At 43.2% G+C, this 23,808-nt stretch overlaps 1 protein-coding gene across 1 annotated transcript; it reads left to right on the top strand.

The window, feature by feature from the left end:
• The first annotated feature begins 174 nt into the window (after positions 1 to 174).
• On the top strand, positions 175 to 22,805 carry zgc:101569 (uncharacterized protein LOC449822 homolog). The gene is made up of 6 exons (XM_055928727.1): positions 175 to 514; positions 1,143 to 1,313; positions 6,102 to 6,199; positions 7,980 to 8,124; positions 14,768 to 14,917; positions 18,857 to 22,805. Exons 1-6 carry the CDS (start codon positions 361 to 363, stop codon positions 19,087 to 19,089), a joined length of 951 nt encoding a protein of 316 aa, XP_055784702.1. The 5' UTR covers positions 175 to 360; the 3' UTR covers positions 19,090 to 22,805.
• Positions 22,806 to 23,808: the final 1,003 nt, after the last annotated feature.

Here is a 23,808-nt window from a genome sequence, read left to right as displayed (position 1 = left end):
TAACCCCTATTCATCTGTGCATAAGCACTTTATTTTCTACAGATATTGTACCTCTGTGCGGCAATGTGCACTGCAGTGCAAGAAATGGCTCAACTTTGCCCTCTCCTGTCAGCACTTGTGTTTAACACCCCTGCATGCTCCAATCATGTGCAGAACCTTACTTACAGTTTGCCTTGTTTCCGGGGGGGAATTTGCAAGGTGCTGCACATTATTAGTAAACATTGGAACGTTTGTTGATAGGGAGACATTTTTATTTGATTTTGTTTGTAGATGTGCATAAGGAACATTCACTTTTGAATTAGGGCTACTTTAGTTCCCGTGAGCTTCAGAAGTTTCTATTTTTGCTTGTCAATCACAACTATGGCTCTCCGAGCGTGTCAGAGTACGACACGTGCTTTGTTAGCTAGAAATCTGAGCTGGCGAGCTGCTACTGCCCTAGTCCGGTTACTTGGAAAAAAGTATTCTGAGAAAAATAGCCCTTACAGCACTACAGCCGGAAAGGAATCAGAGAAAGGTAGTACGTTGAAGAACACAGTTGTGTCATATGCAATGGCATATCTCTGGCAGCCGAGGGCAGCAAATACTTGCTTTCAGACCAGACCATGGGGCAGAGTGGAATGTGGATTCAATGGATTGACTGAGGAGCCTAGTATATTCATATAATATTTGAGACATATATTTCTCAAAACATGCGCCATTATGTATCACTTTGTTACAAAACATGCATTTAGGATATGTGGATATAATTTGTGTGGAGTTCTGCACACTCAATTTACTGATCTTGACTTCCAACGCCCTTTAAATTGTAATATGAAATTGTAGTCAATATTGAATAACGCTAAGTTACACTATTTCATATACTATATTATATGGAATTGTGTTTTGGCTCTCACACGGTTTACTTTGTATGATTGTAGGATGGCTGGGGTGATGTTGGATCTCTCATCTCTTTTGTTGAAGTTATTTTGGATGCAACTGCCTTGATTTCGGTCCCTTTTTCTTACCGTAAATATGTCAAGTCAACTGTACGCTCTCTGCCACATAGCTTCATCCTCAGCCATGATCTATTCCAGTCCCAGCTTTGGGGCCATTTCTTTCTAATTGCTGCGGTCTCACTTCTCTTCTCTCCCATTGTTGTGCAGTCGCCGGGCGGACTGTGGTGAAGGAGAGGAGGGGGTCAGTGGTCACCGTGGCGATCAACCGGCCCGAGGTGCGGAACGCGGTGAACCAGGAGACGGCTGGACGGCTGCTGGACGAGCTCACGGCCTTCGACAGCGACCCCGCCCTGACTGTAGCAGTGCTGCATGGCAACGGTTAGACAGACACCTTGCACACACAGACAGGAGCTCAGCAAAGCCTCTGATGGAGGGTCAGCAGTAGCCTGGTACCAGATCTGTTTGTGCTTTTGCCTACTCCATTGTCAAGTCAAACGTGTTTTGCATGATAATTCCATAAAGAGTTGGCAAGAGAGCAGAAACTGACTGGAATCTAGGCTAGGTCAGCAGGTTAATGTAGCAGTTGCTCATGGTCACATGATGAAGTCGCCCCACCTGGGACTTCAAAATTTGTCAGCCCTTGGCCCAAGAGGGAATTTCTTCTTGGACTAATAGTTAAGACGTTGGTTTCTTCTGCAGTAGACCTCGGTTCAGATCCCGCCCATGACATTAGCACATAGAGACAAGCAAAGAGGGTCTCTATGACAACACCAGAGACATGGCTGATGATGATGTATTGCAGTAGTAGGCAACTAGACGATTTTTTGTTGTTGTAGCGGATGGTCGGGGCTGGAACATAATTATAATAATGTGTACACTGCAAGTTGACCACAACTAAGCCCAAAAAGAGATTGTATTTAAAAATAACAATAATTTCATACATTGTGACACGATCACATACAGTACCTTCAGAAAGTTTACACATCCCTTGACTTTTTCCACATTTTGTTGCGTTACAGCCTGCATTTGAAATGGATTAAATTGAGATTTTGTGATACTGGCCTACACACAATACCCCATAACTTCAAAGTGGAATTATGTTTTTTCCATTTTTATGCATATGAATTAAAAATGAAAAGCTGAAATGTCTTGAGTTAATAAGTATTCAGTCCCTTTGTTATGGCAAGCCTAAATAAGTTAATGAGTAAATATTTGCTTAACAAGTCACAATAAGTTGCATGGACTCACTCTGTGTGCAATAATAGTGTTTAACATGATTTTTGAATGGCTACCTCATCTCTATACCCCATGTAACCGATGTGAAATGGCTAGCTAGTTAGCGGTGGTGCGTGCTAATAGCGTTTCAATCGGTGACGTCACTCGCTTTGAGACATTGAAGTAGTGGTTCCCCTTGCTCTGCAAGGGCCGCGGCTTTTGTGAAGAGATGGGTAACGATGCTTCATGGGTGACTGTTGTTGATGTGTGCAGAGGGTCCCTGGTTCGCGCCCGAGTCGGGGCGAGGGGACGGTCTAAAGTTAAACTGTTACACCCACACATACAATTATCTGTAAGGTCCCTCAGTCGAGCAGTGGATTTCAAACACAGATTCAACCACAAAGACCAGGGAGGTTTTCCAATGCCTCACAAAGAACGGCACCTATTGGTAGATGGGTAAAAATACAAATAAAAATAAGACATTGAATATCCCTTTGAGCATGGTGAAGTTATTAAATACACTTTGGATAGTTTATCAATACACCCGGTCACTACAAATATACAGGCGTCCTTACTAACTTTGTTGCCGGAGAGGAAGGAAAACACTCAGTGATGTCACCATGAGGCCGATGGTGACTTTAAAACAGTTACAGGGTTTAATGGATGTAATAGGAGAAAACTGAGGATGAATCAACAACATTGTAGTTACTCCACAATACTAACCAAAATGACAGAGTGAAAAGAAGGAAGCCTGTACAGAATACAAATATTCCAAAACATGCATCCTGTTTGCAATAAGGCACTAAAGTAAAACTGTTGTGTTGGATGGGGGCAAATACAACACATCACTGAGTACAATTTCATATTTTCAAGCATGGTGGTGGCTGTCATCATGTTATGGGTATGCTTGTCATTGACAATCACAAGGGACTTTTGTAGGATAAAAATTAATGGAATAGAGCTAAGCACAGGCAAAATCCTAGCGGAAAACCTGGTTCAGTCTTTCCACCAGACACTGGGAGACAAATTCACCTTTTAGCAGAACAAAGACCTAAAAGACCAGGACAAATATACACTGGACTTGCTTACCATGACTGCAATCAATGTTCCTGAGTGGCCTAGTTACAGTTTTGATTTAAATCTGCTTGAAAATCTATAGCAAGACTGAAAAATGGCTGTCTAGCGATGATCAACAACCAACTTGACAGAGCTTGAAGAATTTTAAAAATAATGTGCAAATATTGTACAATCCAGGTGTGCAAAGCTCTTAGAGACTAATCCAGAAAGAGTTACAGCTGTAATCGCTGCTAAAGGGGATTCTAACATGTATTGACTCATGGGTGTGAATACTTATGTAAATTGGATTTCTGTATTTAATTTACAATACATTTGTAAACCTTTCTAAAAACATGTTTTCACTTTTTTATTATGGGGTATTGTGTGTAATTTGTGTGAGAGAAAAATTATCCATTTAAACCATTTTGAATTCAGGCTGTAAACAATATGTGGAATAAGTCAATGGGTATGCTTTCTGAAGGCACTTTTTTTTCTTTTTGTGGGAATACTTCAGAACAGATTTTGTAAATTTAACACATTTTTGCTGAATTTCTAGTGATTTTAGTGTTTTGACCCAAAACTAATATAATTTTTTTTATAAAAAATTGCTCCAGGATCGTTTTGGCCTGTTGCGGACACCTGATGTATTTTCTTTCCACAGCTTACTAACAGTTACACGTACAAAACATGACAAACCACTCTCCCCCAGACATACAGAGCAGTAGACAGCAAACTCGTAGAGATGCAATTACACCCCTTTTATTGGATGGAAATAGTATATTTTGTATGTCTTTGACAACAGAATTCTAATAAGGACATTTACATTCAGGCTATTATGATATTTACAGTGCCTTCGGCAAACATTTCTAAAAACATGTTTTCACTTTATTATAGGGTATTGTGTGTAGATGGGTAAAAAATAATCATCCATTTTGAATTCAGGCTGTAACACATCAAAATGTGGAATAAGTCGAGGGGTATGAATACTTTCTGAAGGCACTATATATCTTATTCCTACATAGCAAGGTGTTCATAATAACTCCTTAAGAACATGACTTCCTTATAATTTCGGCAGAATATAATTATGTGGGCGGGCTCCCAATAACACACTATAAACAGTCACCAACTATTTAGATATCCTTAATTATACATGTAGAACCATGCGGCCCAATCAGCTGGGGCGAGAGATCAAACTCTTTGAATCATTTCGCCGGCTAACTGCAGGCGCTAGAAGCCATGAGTGGGAATCACATCCTCCACTCCTCCTCCTCATCCCCCGCTCACACTGCCTAATTAGCCCTGATTTAACAGCATCCAGGAGATGGGCTCACAGGGGTCCTGAGAGCCAGCCATGACGGCCGCCGCAGTGTCTGTATTAACATATGTATGCTCACAGCTTCCAGGGCCCTGCTCTGGGTCAACCAGGGAGCGAGAATTATACACACTTAATACCTCTCCAAAAAATAATCTCACCCCATCCAAATGAACTCCCACAATGGAAATAATTTGCTCAACCAGGATCAATTCTCCTCTCTTAGAGTGTAGCGTCGGCAGAGATGCTTTATTTTAATGCTTCAACACCTCAAAGCTGTAACCCAGAAATGACGGCTGCTAAATGCTGGTCGCTTCGGCGCTGAACTGAAAACTGTGTCGGTAATTGCCTTGTGTTATTTGGCTTAACTTTGACCAACGTAATGGACGACTCTGGCAAAGTGCACTTGGATTCCTGCGCTGGCCATTGTTGTTAATTGGAGTGTAAATCCAGTTTGTAGGTTGAAATGTAGTACTGCCCTGGTAAATACTAATACCTCTACTTGTGGAGGTGACAGCTAGACATGTCCAGTCTGGAATACTAAAAGTGCAGCCATAAGGAAGCTATTTGGTCCAAATTAGTCCAAAACATAATTTTCATCGCCATTTTGGGAGAATTGTTTCAGTACTTTCACTAAATTATGAGTAATTACCTCTGTTATACATTTTTTGAATCTGTTGGCACATATTTTGAGTTTTTTGGAATCGTATTTCTATGTTTTTATAGTAAGGGGTGGGGGAATCTGAAGGTTTTCTAACTGCTGAAATAGCTGCAAAGGTCACTGTTGTAGCACCTTTCAATGAGGCCATTTTATCCCCATTGTAGAGAACATACGATAAAGTGTTGTCGCGTGAGGCCAAATCCAAACATGAGATATGGGCATGTTACTTCAACTTTTCCATTAATATCAATAATGAAATCATTTTTAAGTTCTTTTCCCAAAGAGTCGTGTGCACTGCACAATTTGCATATTGGTTTTAAACTCACCATGAAGTCACAATATGCTCTCATCAGTTTTAAAAACAGAAAACGATATCATCATATCTCCTGGTATAGTCCTTTTACAATATGTTTTCGTACAGATTCAATCAAATCCAGAAAGCACCGGCATATAATTACACAGACACAGCCTTTTAAAGAACTCTCCTCCTCTGATCCACTGCTGCTGTAATCAAGCCAGTCTCGGTGGAGGGGTGTTGTAGCACATTTCTCATCCTCAGTCTCATTACAGTTAGAAACAGAGCGGTCACACCGTTTTACAGCCCTCCGCCTCAGCGCCTGTGACATAGTGTTTGTAGGCCTCTTGGGTAATGTTGTAATTACCACATGAATCCAATGGAAGGGGCTTTGGTCAGGGTGCGTTATTCTACCATTAATGAGAGCATTGTGCAGTAAAGAGAGACTAAACCCACGCCAAGAGCAGAAAACCATTTGTGTGCCAGCCAGCCATATTTCCTCATGCATTTCTAAATTGCAGCCCTGCCTCTCTTCTTCAAGTTGTTGTGTTTTTTTTCATCCTCGTCATTTTCCCTTCCTCTTCAGTTGCCAGCTGCCATACTTTGTAATTTTGTGGTCTCTTCCAGGAGGGAATTTCTGTGCTGGTTACGATCTGAAAGAGCTGGCCCATCACACTGCCTCCCTCAAATTGGAGCAAGATGTCACCAAAGGTCCTGCTCCTATGGTGCGCGCATCTGCAAAAACCTTCCCTGACTTTGCATCACCCTCACACGCGATCAGTGTGCACAGAACCGTCGATGACTGATAACACACAACCTAACTTTCAATATATCTGTTTGTCATTATTGGCCCCTCTGTATGTATATGTAAATGGATCAGTTGTGGTATGTCTTTCATACAGTGCCGTCAGAAAGTGTTCTTACCCCTTGACTTATTCCACATTTTGTTGTGTTCCAGCCTGAATTCAAATTTGATTAAATGTATGTTTTTCTCACCCATCTACACACAAAAACCCCATAATGACAAAGTGAAAACATGTTTTTAGAAATTTTTGCAAGTTTATTGAAAATGGAGTACAGAAATACCTAATTTACATAAGTATTTACATCCCTGAGTCAGTACTTTGTAGAAGCATCTTTGGCGGCGATTACAGTTTTGAGTCGTCTTGGGTATGTCTGTATCAGCTTTGCACATCTGAATTTGGGGATTTTCTCCCATTCTTCCTTCCAGATTTTCTCAAGCTCTGTTAAGTTAGATGGGGAGCAGCGGTGAACAGCAATCTTCAAGTCTTTCCACAGATTTTCAATGGTATTCAAGTCTGGGCCACGCAATGGCTTTCACATTCTTGTTCTGAAGCCATTCAAGTTTTGCTTTGGCTGTATGTTTGGGGTCATTGTCATGTTGGAACGTAAATCTTTCCCCCCCAGTCAATCGTTTGCACTCTGAAGCAGTTTCTCATCAAGGATTTGCCTGTATTTGGCTCCATTCATTGTTCCCTCTATCCTTACCAGTCTCCCAGTTCCTGCCGCTGAAAAGCATCCCCATAGCATGATGCTGCCACCACCATGCTTCACGGTAGGGATGGTGTTAGACGAGTGATGAGCTGTACCGGGTTTTCTACATACATAGCGCTTTGCATTCAGGCCAAAGAGTAACATTTTTGTCTCATCAGACTACATCAACATTTGCCTTATGCTCTCAGAGATTTTCACGTCCATTTTTACAAAATCCAAGCGTGCTGTCATGTGCCTTTTTCTCAGGAGTGGTTTCCATCTGGCCACTCTCCCATAATGCCCAGATTAGTGAAGTGCTGTAGAGATGGTTGTCCTTCTGGCAAGTTCTTCCATCTCAGCAAAGGAACTCTATAGCTCTGTCAGAGTGGGCATTGGGTTCTTGGTCACCTCTCTGACCAATATCCTTCTTGCCCAGTTTCTCAGTTTGGTCGAACGACCAGTTCTAGGCAGAGACTGGGTAGTTCCATATTTTTTCAATTTAGCAATGATGGTGACCACTCTGCTCTTGGGAACTTTCAACACTCTAGAAAATGTTTTATACCCTTCCCCAGATATGTCTCATCACAATTCTATCTCAGAGATCTACAGACAGGTCCTTGGACTTCATGATATAGTTTATGCTCTGACATGCACTGTCAGTGGGAACTTATATAGACAGGTGTGTTTCTTTCTAAATCGTGTCCAAGCAATTGAATTGGCCACAGGTGGACTCCAATCAACTTGTAGTGACATCCATTTTGAATTTTGGCTATAACACAACAAAATGTGGAATAAGTCAAGGGGTATGAATACTTTCTGAAGGCACTGTATATAATCTGTCATCTCTATTGCCAGTCTTTGAAGCTTGTGTATTCTTGTATTCTTGTAAAAGACCAAGGTCCTTCCTTGTTGTGGGAGTATGTTTGTGCAGGAAGTCTAGTTGCAGCCTTGTTTAGGGAGTGTATTCTTTTAATGCCTCGCTCAGGGTGTGTCGTGTTGTGTTCTTCCCAGGGTCCCTCCCGACTGGTGTTGTCCAAGCCGTTGATAGCAGCGGTCAGTGGCTACGCAGTGGCTGGAGGGCTGGAGCTGGCTCTGTTGGCTGACCTGAGAGTGGTGGAGGAGAGCGCTGTCATGGGGGTGTTCTGTCGCAGATTTGGTATGTGTATCCCACCTACGAGATGACCCCTCCCTGAGCCTGGTCCACCCCCAGTAGTGTGTGTGTATGTCATGTAATTGTGTGAGGTTGCAGCCCTTAACCCACCAGTGGAAGTCAAAATTGTTACAAAGTGCCTGATTCATTTTCCTTTCAACAGCAACATAGAATTTCAAGCCGTTATCACTTTAGCTTTCTCCTGTTTGGGTTTGAGTAACTGCGATAGCAGCAATGACCATGGCCTTTGAAAGCATTGCATGTACAGACACCAGTACTGTACATGCTGCACTCCCTGATAACCAGAAGGAGAGGAAATGAATGTAGCGTGTAGTAGCATCTCCCATCTCGATACCAGTCTGCCTCCGGGGTTAAAAATATGACCTCTGTGTTTATAAATAGGACCGGCCGTACTATAATTTACTGGCAGTGGGTAGATCCTGGGTCTCTTTCTCTAAATTTGGCATATCATTTTGGCTCTGTAATTAAACAGAGCATCCTGGCAGTGTCCTTGCCTGACTTGCGACCAGAGCCAGGGCCAGAGCCACCGTTCAGACTGTCTTGTGGCAGGGGCATGGCCACCATGTCTCGTCTTCTTCACCTCCCATCATATATCATACTGACGCCGCTAAGTGCATGACATCGGGGTAAATCTCAATAGTCTTTATTGGCTTCCTCAATTCTCAAATTGTCACCTTTCCTTGATAGTAGCGAATTGAGCTGGTGAAAGGGGAATGACTAATCGTTCACTTCAGATCTCCTTAAGAAGCCCAGAGTGAAGCATGTGTTCTCTGTGAGGTTTTGACACGGTTGGCGGCAGAGGCACATTTCCTCCCAGCTGCTTATGTTCAGCCACCCCACCATCTCAGCTATGCCTCATTCCACAAACCCCTGGGTTGTTTGTCAACACTTTTTCCAGTCGTTTCCCCAGCTTAGTTTGGCCACTGTGGCTCGTTCTATAATTGGATGTGAGTTTAGCACTGTAATTGTTATTTTGACCATACCCAGTTATCAGCTGTGGACGTTGTGTTCCTCCACTCTGTAGTTAGCCTGGAGTGAATAGCAGTAAGGCTCTACTCATCAAAAGTAACGCTACTCCTCTGGAGTTTATCTCTGTGGTAGGTTTGTTGCATCTCTTTAGTTTAATGGGAGAATTCTGTAAGCGTTTTTGGTGGAGAAACACTTGGACAGCAGCCCAAGGGATCCCCTGTGGTTTGAATGAATAACCCAAATCTATGTGATGTGGCCCAATAGAAGACACTAATGAGTGACAGCTTCCTGTCACATGATTCATTGGAGCCCCCGTCTCGTGTGGAAAACGAGGAAGGCCAAAACGAGGGAGCATAGGATAGCCCACATGTTTAGAGCACAGCCCGGTCCAAAGCTGACATCATGTTGGCCAATTCAAACAACTATCCGATGACTTGTTATTGATGACATGGGGATACCATTCAAAAATACTCTGCTACGTGAAGCTGCATGGCTGAATACTTCCCCTCTAAGCAGTGCAGGGGCACAGGAGTGGACAGTTAGTCTAACATCTACAGGGAGTCCTTAGCAGAACCTGAATTTCGAACCTCCTGGCTGTCTTTGGCCCAATGCAGGATAACCTCTGGACCTTGGCTCCGGACGTTCCGGCTGCGCTCAAAGATCCAATTAGTGAGATGGATGGGGTGATGGGGTGAGACACAGCTGCCAGAGACTGTGTGTGATACTGGACTGGACCTGACCCCAAGCCTGCAGAGAGACCACACCCTGGTCTTAAGACTAGAGGATCTGGCTAGTGGCTAGAGAGGCACCTGCAGCACTGTGTGTTTCTGTGGTTTGCTGGATGTGAGTTAAACTCTAGTTCTCAGAATGTCCTGTGCGTTCTTCAGAGCCCATGGGGAGGCCTTCATCAAACAATGAACTTGCAGACACCAAAAATGTCCAAATATTTCTTTGATGTGCTGAACAAAAAGGAAATCCTGTGACAGTGTATTAAGCCCAAAATATTTCTCCAAGATGGAGTGTCGGAGTGTTTCAAAGTGAACCTCCGTTAAAGGTTCAGGTTCTCATCTCTGTATCCGTTCCGTACGGATTTGGCTGGAAATCTTTAATCCGCATCGAACTTAATCACATTAACCCTCATGAGAGTCCATTGTGGACAGCTTTGCTTTGAAGTGGTGCAGATGCCTGTATCTCCAGCACAGCTCAGTTCAAACCGAAAAACATCAGTCGTCTGCCCAAACTGTTTCACAGAGTTCAACACTTCACTGTTGTACTGGCAGTCTTACTGTACCTATAGATGTGGTGTTTGAACCAAGAGGAAGCAAATGAATGAGACTGAGGCTAGGGCTGTTGCGGTGACTGTATTACCGCCACACCGGCAGTCATGAGTCATGACCGCAGTAAAATTCCATGTGACCGTTGAGTCACGTTAATCTCCTCTTACCCAACTTGCTAACGACCTTCAGGTCCTAATGGTCTGGTATTCATGGCTCTATTGTCCCTCTAACCACTCTGACATCAATGCAATTGAAAATCAAATCAAACTCTTATCATGAAAACAGTATTGTGCTTTTAAAACTCACCTCACTGTGATGATCAGTTTGAAGAAAGAAGTTCAACAACAGGTTGAAACGGAGTGTAAAACATGGTTGTTGTGGATGTTGTTTCAATAATGCAACGAAATGGACAGCACTTTCTAAGGTGATGATTAATTCAAAACACCCATACCCATATTAGAGCTTAGGCGTAGGCTCATGAGCCCGAAAAAAAAAAACTGAATTAAAATGGCAGAAAAACTCAAATGATTTAAGATGTTTTTGCTACATAATTGGTCTAGCCTATACTCCAAAATTAAACAAATTTGATTTATTGCCTTTGAGTGTGGACTGTATTATTATTCATACAGGATGGACTGGTTACCTTATGCTATGTTCCAAGATGTATATCCATGAGTCTGGGAGAGAATGTATAGCCCTAGGCAATGCTGTTGGTTCATTGATTGTGCAGGGCGACATAAAGAGTTGGCCTACAATTATAGTGCATTTGTTTTTGAATTGCCTAGGAATAGGGCTTTTTCTTCTTCAGAATTAATTGGTTGACACATTAGCTTTAGCTATACAGAATCTCACCCCTGTGCGTTTCTATCTCCTGCTCTTTCTCCTTTATTCATTTCTATAGCGCGCAGAGGGGCTGTCAACAGTTTAGTAAAATATGTTTTGTTGCGAAATCATGTTACTATTGATGTTCCCGAACAGATTTCAATTGGTTTCCCAAATCAAGCACTGGGTAGCTGCAGAGTTTGGGCGTAATATTACCTGTCGCGCAGCGAGAGCATGCTTCTCAAACATGGAGTGAAAGTTTTCTTATATTTATTTTTCAGCTGCTCATATTAAGCACATGCTCAACTATAAAACCAAAGTAGCCTACCCGGCATCATTGAAAAACGGTCCAGCAGGAAAGCGAGCGGCCTCCATTCGCTATTCGAGTGTACCATACGGATGACATGTCTTTTTTCCCTTGTTCCTGCCCATTCAATAATGGACCATTCTAAATCGAAACACATTTTACTAGTAAAGACGAGATTCAATTGAGAATAGTCTGATGGGTGAAAATATGATCACTTGATGAGAGAACATCTGTGCAGCCTGAGGCAAGGAACAGAGCGCAAGCTTTTTTTTTGCTACTTTCTCAAATCATCAATAGATAATGTTTTGATTTCAAAGACATTCTAAGGTTTGTATCATTCACAACTAAAGTTGCCAAATAACTATACATGTTGCGTATAGGATCTGTTTCAAATTGTCACCTTTTACGCTCAACTTAGCCACTTCAAATATAATTTATATTTTATTCAGCTAAGTTCAATTATATTCGTATTACTATACAATCATATACGTAAGGGATAATCATCGAGGTGCTATGCGTTCAATGGAAAATAATGAACGACACGGAAGGTGTGTTCCAGGATGTGCTAGGGGGGTGGAACTGACCTTCCACCGAGTTGCATTATTTTCCAGAGAACGCATTGAGCCCCGAGTTGATTATCCCTTTTATACCATGGCTATAATTTAACACATTTGCAGCTAGAAATGTGTTCAACATCCACTGAAGTAGCTAGCAAGTTTACTAGATAGCTACAGTAGTTGCCGGGGTAACCAAGCAAACAGACTTGATAGTTTAGCTAACCAAACCATCAGTTCTAGTTTGCCATTATGAAAATCGAATTCAATAATGCAAATAATGTTTTCAATTCGACTTTTTCTTTCAAAAGCAGCTCAAACATAGAACATGTAAGAATGAACTATAGCCATTGAATTCTACCGTGCAGATATACCGTGCATTATAGGGAAATAATGCACGATCTAATAATGCACGATAATGCCCTTCAAGCCAATCAGAAACAAGTATTCAACAATGCCATGATATAATATAAAATAATGGCACAGGACTTATAAGCAGTCTTTTGCGTGACAATAACCAGCTGACAAAATGTTATGACCGACACAGCCCTAAGTGAGGCCATTGTTGCAACCAGCGTACATACAAATTCTATGTAAATATGAATGGTTAACGTCATCTCCCCAGCATAGCAGCGTTTTAGAAAAAAACATTGGATAAAAAAAGTGTTAAAAGGCATAGCCTCCTGCACTACCCCTGCAATGCAGAGGATAAGGCTGACAGTCAGGAAGAGAACCACCTCCTATATCTATTATTGGACAATAGGCTCTGCTGACACACGCAAATAAAAACTGTTAAAACTGGTATGACTCTTTAGATGGATTTATCTGCCTTGAATAGATGAGGAATTAAAGGAAGTTCTGGTATATCCACAACATGGCCTTTCTCATTCTCAGATCTTCCCAATCAAAAAAATCAAAGGTTTAAAAAAAAAAAAAAAAAATTGAGACGATTTCAAGGGGACGTTGCCCAACACACTGGATTTCATTCATAGGGAACAAAGGATGGGCTGGTGTGTTAATGCAAACAGGACTAGTTTGAGACAGACAGGGAGAGTATCAGCAGGCTTTGAGGCGGCTGCTGGATAAGAGAGGACCCTTCCGACGGCTGATAGCACGGTGCCAACAGCACTAAAGATTATCTGGCCCAACCTGGCTCCTCTCTCGACAATCTGGCCTGTTAGTTCTGGACACGGACTGAAGAGGCTCTCTGCGCCACAATCTAATCTAGCCTCCGGCCCTGAGAGAAACTAGGGGGTTGTGTGTGTGTGTGTGTGTGTGTGTGTGTGTGTGTGTGTGTGTGTGTGTGTGTGTGTGTGTGTGTGTGTGTGTGTGTGTGTGTGTGTGTGTGTTTGCGTGGGGGGGAGGGGGAGAGGGACTCATCAGTATGTGGGGTAGAATTGCTCAAACCTCAAACTGGCCATCCTGTTTGAGAAAATGTAACAAATGGACTTAAAAAGTCTGTAATGCGATGTTATTGTTGTGATGCCTTTGTAAAAAAAATTTTTTTTAAATAATGGAATTGAAATCAGATTTCTTCAGCTCGGGCTATTGGCAGCACACTTTTTCATAGGAATTTTCAATGGAATCGACCTGACCGGTAGAGACAGGGATATATGTATTTGCTGACAAAGAGCTCCCTCCCTAAGAACCTGTCTTGTGTCAGGTTGCCATATGTGCTGAGTTTTTGACCCAAGGCCTCTCGATTGGTTGCAGATGTATTAACACTGGTATTCAATGTATTCAAATGTGATTTATTTGAAGGACTCCGAGAATGTAGCGGGGAGTATGAATGAATAGAATTAGTGTTTCCACAACTCTCCCCTGGGGAACTCCCCCCGAAAACCCAGAAAGATGATTTCAGGTTATGAAAATATGTTGGACTCATATGCTCTTAATAATGGGTGGTCAAGCAGAATCTCTGACTGGGAGGAGTAGAGGAGACAACCTCCCTGTGCTTCGGAGGCCAGTAAAACTCTACCTCCATCTACCTCACGGCCACAAGGGCTTCCGCAAATAACCGACAATCAGAATTCTCAGGCTGGTGGATATGCTGGTGGACATGGTCACTTTAATTGAGCTACTCTGGATCATTAATTGGACTAGTACTGTCATATCTTGATTTCTTGTTTTGATTTTTGATTATTTGTGTATTAGTATTGTATTTGCGAGACATTCTACTGTACTGTTGGAGCTTGTAACGTCAGCATTTTACTGCACCTGCTATAACACCTACAAATATGTGTACGCTACCAATAAACTTAGATTTCATTTGTATATGAATTATGATATTTTAGGAGCCACTCACTGTTGGTGGGAAAACACAAATTTTTAAGTCGTATAAGGCTCTACATTGGTGCAACCAGGAGTGTAGTGGAGGGTAAAAGCATGACAACACAGTTTATGCATCTTTTTAATTTTGCACGAGCGTTTACCCACCTTTTGCGGAAAATGCATTAAAAGTATAAGGAGCATTGCTTTACTCACCACGAACGGCGGTCAACGTTTACTCCCATATATTTTTAACACTACATCACTGGGTGGAACACGTGAGTGATAAACTCCCTCACAATCTACCTACCCACTTATAAGCGTATGTGTATGTCTGGGTGCAACAGTAAGACTAGAATAGTCAACCACTCTGTAAAGTCCTGCAGCCCTCCTCACAATGTCACTCATGGATGATTCCCTTGTCTCCTTAGGCGTCCCCTTGATTGATGGTGGTACAGTCCGGCTCCCCCGTCTCATTGGTCTCTCCCGGGCTCTGGACTTGATTCTGACTGGACGTCCCATTGGGGCACAGGAGGCCTTAGCCTTCGGATTGGCTAACAGAGTGGTACCGGATGGCCAAGGTAAGAAATATGCCCTCTCTTGAGGTTTTGTTGGTAATGTTCCTCTCCTCACTCTGAACAAGTATTTTTTTAACTGCATTTTGAAGTTTTGTTATCTGTTCCAATGTAATGGCTGTGGTAGATTAGACAGATTTATGTAAGCTATTTTGCTCAGAGTTATCAGATTTGTATGCCATTTCATATGTTGGAATAAACCCTACGAATAACTTCATAAAATTAATTGAGCAATGATAGTTGCTAATTTCCAAAATTGCATTTTTGCAATGAATGTGTGAACTCCAACTCCTTCATCCCTATGAAAAGCCTTTCCATGTGCTCTCCTGGTTAAAATTCCTCAAAAAACTTTAGAAGATTAAGTTAAGTCTTTTCGGAAGTCATTCCCACAGCCAAGTCCGACTAATTGGACTCCGAGGCTGATCACTTTGGTTAGAGATAGCTCAAAGAGAGAGGGGGCACTTGGGCATCACTCACATCAGGCCTTTGCTTCCATAGGAGATTTGGATGTCATCCAGTGCTTTCATGTGGCCCAGGGAACAAAGTGGCTTGGCTCAAGCACAGAGAGGCAGGAAGTGCAGGAGGAAGGGAAGATGCACCAGCAGTAGCTGTAACTGAATAGCTGCCAAGTGCCCTATGCTATTGTAATTATTGAAACTAACTACAGAGGGTATATATCCTGTGTGTTTGTGTATAACACTCGCTTGGTGGTGTGTATGAGTACGCTTGGTGGTGTGAATGTTTAGAATGGTGCCCGAGGGGATGGCTGACATTTTATATGCTCCTAACCAACTTATTTTAACTTATTTTGTACATAATGTTGCTGCTACCGTCTCTTATGACCGAAAATAACTTCTGGACATCAGAACAGCAATTACTCACCTCGAACTGGAGCTTTTTCCTTTAACGAGTCCAGCGCAAAGGATATACTGCTTTCTCGGGAACAGGGCCAAATCCCCATCATTTACGTGATAAAAGATGGAGAAAAAGGGGGTGGAGGTCGGGCTGCCTTCTAAGAATTCGTAGGTGAGCGAGTAAACCTCCACTGCCATCTGTTCTATTGGCCAATGTGCAATCATTGGAAAATAAAATCGATGACCTACAATCAAGATTATCCTACCAACGGGACATTAAAAACTGTAAAATGTTTCACTGAGTCGTGGCTGAATGACGACGCGGATAATATAGAGCTGGTGGGATTTTCCAATGCACTGGCAGGACAGAGAAGCTACGTCTGGTAAGACGAGCAGTGGGGGTGTTTCTATTTGTCAATAACAGCTGGTGTGCGATGTCTAATATTAAAGAAGTCTCGAGATATTGCTCGCCTTAGGTAGAGTACCTTATGATAAGCTGTAGACCACACTATCTACCTAGATAGTTCTCATCTATATTATTCGTAGCCGTCTATTTACCACCACAAAAAGACTGCACTCAGCCAACTGTATAAGGCCACAAGCAAACAAGAAAACGCTCTCCCAGAAGCGGTGCTCCTAGTGGCCGGGGCCTTTAATGCAGGCAAACTTAATTAAATCCGTTTTACCTCATTTCTACCAGCATGTCACATGTGCAACCAGAGCGGAAAAAAACTCTAGACCACCTCTACTCCACACAGTTTGGAACTAGGTAGTGAGTGTTGCAACCGAGGACAGATGATTTTTGAACGCTTCAGCACTCAGCACTCCCGTTCTGTGAGCTCGTGTGGCCTACCACTTCGCGGCTGAGCCGTTGTTTCTCCTAGATGTTTTCACTTCACAATAACAGCACTCCTAGTTGACCAGGACAGCTCTAGCAGGGCAGAAATTTGACAAACTGACATGTTGGAAAGGTGGCATTCTATGACGGTGGCACGTTAACAGTCACTGAGCTCTTCAGCAAGGCCATTCTACTGCCAATGTTTGTCTATGGAGATTGCTCTCCTAGTGGCCGGGGACTTTAATGCAGGCAAACTTAAATTCGTTTCTCCAAATTCCTACCAGCATGTCACATGTGCAACCAGAGGAAAAAAAACTCTAGACCACCTTTACTCCACACACAGAGATGCGTACAAAGCTCTCCCCCGCCCTCCATTTGGCAAATCTGACTATAATTCTATCCTCCTGATTCCTGCTTACAAGCAAAAACTAAAGCAGGAAGTACCAGTGACTCGCTCAATACGGAAGTGGTCAGATGACGCGGATGCTACGCTACAGGACTGTTTTGCTAGCACAGACTGGAATATGTTCTGGGAGTCATCCAATGGCATTGAGGAGTATACCACCTCAGTCATTGGCTTCATCAATAAATGCATCAACAACGCCGTCCCCACAGTGACTGTACGTACATATCCCAACCAGAAGCCAGGCAACATCTGGACTGAGCTAAAGGCTAGAGCTGCCACTTTCAAGGAGCGGGACACTAATCCGGACGCTTATAAGAAATCCCAAAGCTTCAATACAGGATTAAGATTGAATCCTACTATACCGGCTCTGACGCTCGTCGGATGTGGCAGGACTTGAAAACTATTATGGACTACAAAGGGAAACCCAGACGTGCCCAGTGACGCGAGCCTACCAAACGAGCTAAATGCCTTTTTATGTTCGCTTCGAGGCACGTAACACTTAAGGCTCACATAAACAACATCCTCCCTTATACCCTAGACCCACTCCAATTCGCATATCGCCCCAAAGATCCACAGATTATGCAATCTCAATCACACTCCACACTGCCCTTTCCCACTGGACAAAAGGAACACCTATGTGAGAATGCTGTTCATTGACTACAGTTCAGCGTTCAACACCATAGTGCCCACAAAGCTCATCACTAAGCTAAGGACCCTGGGACTAAACACCCCCCTCTGCAACTGGATCCTGGACTTCCTGACGGGCCACCCCCAGGTGGTGTGTACTTAGTCCCCTCCTGTACTCCCTGTTCACCCACGACTGCGTGGTCAAACACGACTCCAACACATTATTAAGTTTGCTGACCACACAACAGTGGTACAGCACTCCCAGTTGACCAGGATAAGGCCTACGCCTTATCACCGACAACGATGAGGCAGTGTGGTGCCAGGACAACAACCTCTCCCTCAATGTGAGCAAGACAAAGGAGCTGATTGTAGACTACAGGAAAAGGTGGGCCGAACAGGCCCCCATTAACATCGACGGGGATGTAGTGGAGCGGGTCGAGAGTTTCAAGTTCCTTGGTGTCCACATCACCAACGAACTACCATGGTCCAAACATTTACATTTAAGTCATTTAGCAGACGCTCTTATCCAGAGCGACTTACAAATTGGTGCATTCACCTTATGACATCCAGTGGAACAGCCACTTTACAATAGAGCATCTAGATCATTTTAAGGGGGGGGGGGGGGGGGGGGGGGGGGGGGGGGGCAGAAGAGGGCACGACAAGTCTAGGACCAAAAGGGTCCTTAACAGCTTCTACCCCCAACCCATAAGACTGCTGAACAATTAATCAAATGTCCACCGGATTATTTACATTGACCCCCCCCCCCCCCCCCCCCCCCCCACATTTGTTTTGTACACTTCTGCTAGTCGCTATTTGTTATTATTATTAACCTGTAACCCCGCAGATTGAATCGGTACCGGTACCCCCTGTATAAAGCCTCGTTATTGTTATTTTATTGTTAATTGTTATTATTTTTTACTTCATTTTATTTGGTAAATATTTTCTTAACTCTACTTGTTGAACTGCATTGTTGGTTAAGGGCTTGTAAGTAAGCATTTCACGGTAAGGTCTACACATGTTGTATTCGGCGCAAGTGACAAATAAAGTTTGATTTTGATTAGTGTACAGTTGGTGGTGTGTAATGAGTGTACGCTTGGTGGTGTGTATGTGTGTACATGTATGTGCTTATTTGCCTCCGCATGAGTCTGTTTCTTTACAATGCTCACTTATATATCTTGTGTGTGTGTTTTTGTGTGTGTTTTTGCGTGTGTGTGTCTCAGCTCTGCAGGCAGCTCTGGAGCTAGCTGAGCAGATCAGCACCTTCCCCCAGCAGTGCATGCGTGCAGACCGCTCCTCTGCCCTCTACAGTGCCTACGATGCCCCCTCCTTCAGCTTGGCCTTGCAGTACGAGATGGACCATGGAGCGCCAATCATCCAGACTGAGTCTGTCGCCGGTGCAACCACGTTCAGCTCAGGGACAGGAAGAGGCGGGAAATTCTCCTCAAAGCACTAGTAACACTTTATTTAGGTATGCTTATTTAGAAAATACATTTATTTCACCTTTATTTAACCAGGTAGGCTAATTGAGAACAAGTTCAAGTGCAACTGCGACCTGGCCAAGATAAAGCATAGCAGTTCGACATATACAACAACACAGAGTTACACATGGAATAAAAAAAACATACAGTCAGTAGTACAGTAGAACAAAAGAAAACAAAAAGTCTATATACAGTGAGTGCAAATGAGGTAAGATAAGGGAGTTAAGTCAATAAATAGGCCATGGAGCCAGTGTGTTTGGCGACGAGAGTGAAGCGAGGGCCAGCAAACGAGAGTGTACAGGTTGCAGTGGTGGGTAGTATATGGGGCTTTGATGACAAAACGGATGGCACTGTGATAGACTGCATCCAATTTGTTGAGTCGAATGTTGAAGGCTATTTTGTAAATGACATCGCCAAAGTCGAGGATTGGTAGGTTGGTCAGGTTTACGAGGGTATGTTTGGCAGCATGAGTGAAGGATGCTTTGTTGCGAAATAGGAAGCCGATTCTAGATATAATTTTGGATTGGAGATGCTTAATGTGAGTCTGGAAGGAGAGTTTACAGTCTAACCAGACACCTAGGTATTTGTAGTTATCCACATATTCTAAGTCAGAGCCGTCCAGAGTAGTGATGCTGGACGTGCGGGCAGTGATCGGTTGAAGAGCATGCATTTAGTTTTACTTGCATTTAAGAGCAGTTGGAGGGCACGGAAGGAGAGTTGTAAATATGTCTACATAGTGTATGCCTATGTACACTACATGACCAAAAGTACATGGACACCTGCTCGTCGAACATCTCATTCTGAAATCATGGGCATTAATATGGAGTTGGTCCCCCCTTTGCTGCTATAACAGCTTCCACTCTTCTGGTTAGGCTTTCCACTAGATGTTGGAACACTGCTGTGGGAACTTCAGCCACGAGCATTAGTGAGGTCGGCAATGATGTTGGGCGATTAGGCCTGGCTCACAGTCGGTGTTCCAATTCATCCCTAAGGTGTTCGATGGAGTTGAGGTCAGGGCTCTGTGCAGGCTAGTCAAGTTCTTCCACACCGATCTCGACAAACCATTCCTGTATGGACCATGCTTTGTGCACAGGGGGATTGTCATACTGAAACAGGAAAGGGCTTTTACCAAACTGTTGCCACAAAGTTGGAAGCAGAATTGTCTACAATGTCATTGTATGCTGTCACGTTAAGATTTCCCTTAACTGGAACTAAGGGGTCTAGCCCTAACCATGAAAAACAGCCCCAGACCATTATTCCTCTTCCACCAAACTTTACAGTTGGCACTATGCATTGGGGCAGGTAGCATTCTCCTGGTATCTGCCAAACACAGATTCGGCCATCGGACTGCCAAAAGGTGAAGCGTGATTCATCACTCCAGTTTTCACTGGTCCAGAGTCCAATGGCGGCGAGCTTTACCCTACTCCAGCTGACGCTTTGCATTGCGCATGGTGATCTTAGGCTTGTGTGCGGCTGCTTGGCCATTGAAACCCATTTCATGAAACCCATTTCATGAAGCTCCCGACAAACAGTTATTGTGCTGACGTTGCTTCCAGAGGCAGTTTGGAACTCGGTAGTGAGTGTTGCAACCGAAGACAGACGATTTGTACACGCTTCAGCACTCGGCAGTCCAGTTCTGTGAGCTTTTGTGGCCTACCACTTCGCGGCTGAGCCGTTGTTGCTCCTAGATGTTTCCACCTCACAATACCAGCACTGTCTTTCGGATGGGATGTTAAACGGGTGTCCTGACTCTCTGTGGTCACTAAAGATCCCATGGCACTTATTGTAAGAGTAGAGGTGTTAACCCTGGTGTCCTGGCTAAATTCCCAATCTGGCCTTCATACCATCATGGCCACCTAATCATCCCCAGTTTACAATTGTCTCATTCATCCCCCCTCCTCTCCCCTGTAACTATTCCCAATGTCTTTGCAGTAAATGAGAATGTGTTCTCAGTAAACTTACCTGGTAAAATAAGGGTTAAATAAAAAAAAAAAAATTTAAACTTACAGTTGACCAGGGCAGCTCTAGCAGGGCAGAAATTTGACGACCTGACCTGTTGGAAAGGTGGCATCTTGGTTAAATAAAGGTAACATTTACAAAATATATATAATAATGATGGTGCCACGTTGAAAGCCACTGAGCTCTTCAGTAAGGCCACTCTACTGCCAATGTTTGTCTATGGAGATTGCATGGCTGTGTGCTCGAATTTTATACACATGTCAGCAACGGGTGTGGCTGTAATAGCCGAATCTACTAATTTAAAGAGGTGTCCACATACTTTTGTATATATAGTGTATATGTACGTAGTTTTTTCTTCATGATTTATAAATTGTACCAGGTCCACTAAATGGTTTATAGATGGTAAACACGTACACATGGTTTGGTAATGGTTAGAAAAAAATAATTCATAATGGATTATTAGCCGACTGTCCACCCTTTTCCCACCATTTTGCACCACACGATGTCATACTGGTGTGTCAGATACAACCTCCGTGGGGCAAATGACAAAGTCATACAAACAATGACAGAACCTCACCAGCTGCTTATCTGTACAGTCTATATCATAATGATCCCCCACATACCAAAGGTTCTTTAAAGTTAAATCACTGCGCTCGACAATTGTGGTTGGTACACCACCCTCATATCTAGAGGAATTAGAGGGAGGGCTAGTAGGGGTATGGAGGCTGGTCGAAAGAAGCAAAACCTTTGAAAGACAAAGACTGGAAAGCAGCAATGGCATCAAAAGCACCAGCACTATACTGGCATTGTTTCTGGTTGGAGTTGTACTATGGTTGTGTGATGTGTGGGGTCTTGGGTCTACCACCAGACTATACTGTAGTAAGATGGTAGTGTGGATATTTTTGTGTGGAAATGCCATGTTTAGAGGAATAATTACTGTGCGAAGAATGACTGTGAGTGTGTTTATGCCTGTGTGAATGTGTGTGTGCCCACATGTTTATGTCTGTATAATTAGTGTGGAAGATTTAGCAGTCCAAGTGAACTTGGTGTTATGAGTGAACATTCCTCTGGTGGACAGCTCCCCCTCAATTATCTGTGCGTGTGTGGGTGCTTGTGCGCACATGCACGTGTGTGAGAGATGATTCAGCTTGGAAGCAGAGAAAGTAGTACCCTAAGGCAGGTGTGTGTGTGTGTGTGTGTGTGTGTGTGTGTGTGTGTGTGTGTGTGTGTGTGTGTGTGTGTGTGTGTGTGTGTGTTTAAACTGTATGGTATATCCACATATATATATACTGTATATCCACAGGTTGGAATGAGACCAGCCTGTGTATGAGGGACTCCAATCTCTCTCCTCAGGTTGTGAGTGTGACCCATCGTGTGTGTGTTAATTAGGGTGAGGAGAGGCTCTGTCTAGACGCCATGATGACAGGACACACACCCCCTGTTTATCCTGTGTGCCCTCCCTCTGCTTCCTCCTGCCTCCTCACCCACGGCCAATACACCCAGCTATCACCTGCTCCCAACACACACAGACACACAAACACACACATCGTTATTTCCTATTCAATTTCTGTACCGCTCGAAGTGGACGTTTGAGGTTGAATATTCATCAATAGCCAGACACTAATTGTGTCATGTCTTTACAATGATGTATTTTACTTGCTAATGCAGTAAGAGTGGCATGCCTAAATTAGATGTGATGATGTATAAATAAAGCTAATATTAAGACAATCAACTGTTGGTCCAATGTAGTACATTTTTTGTGTCATCCTCCGTTTTACTGAATTACTAGCAAAGAATGCATTATTGACAAATGGTTCTTGGTAGAAGGGTTCTGTATTGAATTTATACATTATTTTTCATTCTTACTTTTCCAAAAGTTCATTCTACAAGGCTGCAAACAGACGAGTTCAATCTCTATGACCAAAAACAGTGAGCAGGTAGCCTTTTATATAACAGCCAGACTTCTTTTACTTTTCCCCACTGTGCTGGCTGTCTGTCTGTCTCATCTCTTCCCCCCAGTCCTGTAGGCAGTTGTTGGGAGTCTGCTTCCTCTCTTTCGCCTGGACCTCAGCCAGTGGAGGAGGTGGGGAAGGAGGAAGGGGGAGAGGAGGGGATGTGGCTTTGATGCTGCTCCGCTCTTCAAGCTCCCAACAGATAAGATAGGCTGCAGAGAGATAAGGACACCCTGCCTTCCTATCAGAGGGATCTGGGCCCACAGACAGACACAACATGGAGGGGGGCGGTGGGGGTGTGGGGGCACTCTCTTCTGCCCCCCCCCCCCCCCCACCACCACCACCCTAAATAAGTAGTACTTTATTTTTTATTTATTTAACCTTTATTTAACTAGGCTCATGACTCAGTTACATAATGTTGCTCAGTTATATAGTGCATATGAATAATGGAGTTTGCTTCTCTTTTTTTTTTTTTTTTTCATTTGTCTGGTGCATTACACATTTATTGGAATATAATAGAGTTATTTTGAGCACCATGTGTGGTATTGAACCCTGTCTCTTGAAGCAAGTGTGTAATGGAGTCATTAAGCTAACGTGGATCACAATTTGATACAATTTGCATAAAGGCATACATATAAAAAATAAGGATTATTTATAGTAATATTGTAACGTGTCTGAGATGTTGCTGTTTTTCATTTCATCGTCAGGGGTCGTGCATAACCAATATAATATTATTTCCAAACGGACTAGAGTAGTTTTCCCTAAAGAAAGTCCCTGAGGACC

This window comes from Salvelinus fontinalis, chromosome 7, assembly GCF_029448725.1.
Source record: "Salvelinus fontinalis isolate EN_2023a chromosome 7, ASM2944872v1, whole genome shotgun sequence".
Lineage (NCBI taxonomy): Eukaryota > Metazoa > Chordata > Actinopteri > Salmoniformes > Salmonidae > Salvelinus > Salvelinus fontinalis.
The sequence above is the reverse complement of the archived record's forward strand: the minus strand, read 5'-3'. Positions and strand labels throughout refer to the sequence as shown.

Bases quoted from the DNA above. Each gene is read 5' to 3' on its own strand.
- zgc:101569 (XM_055928727.1), top strand. From the start codon at position 361: ATGGCTCTCCGAGCGTGTCAGAGTACGACACGTGCTTTGTTAGCTAGA. The intron at 6,200-7,979 runs GTGCGCGCATCT...TGTTCTTCCCAG, and splicing joins CCAAAGGTCCTGCTCCTATG to GGTCCCTCCCGACTGGTGTT. The intron at 14,918-18,856 runs GTAAGAAATATG...TGTGTGTCTCAG, and splicing joins AGTGGTACCGGATGGCCAAG to CTCTGCAGGCAGCTCTGGAG.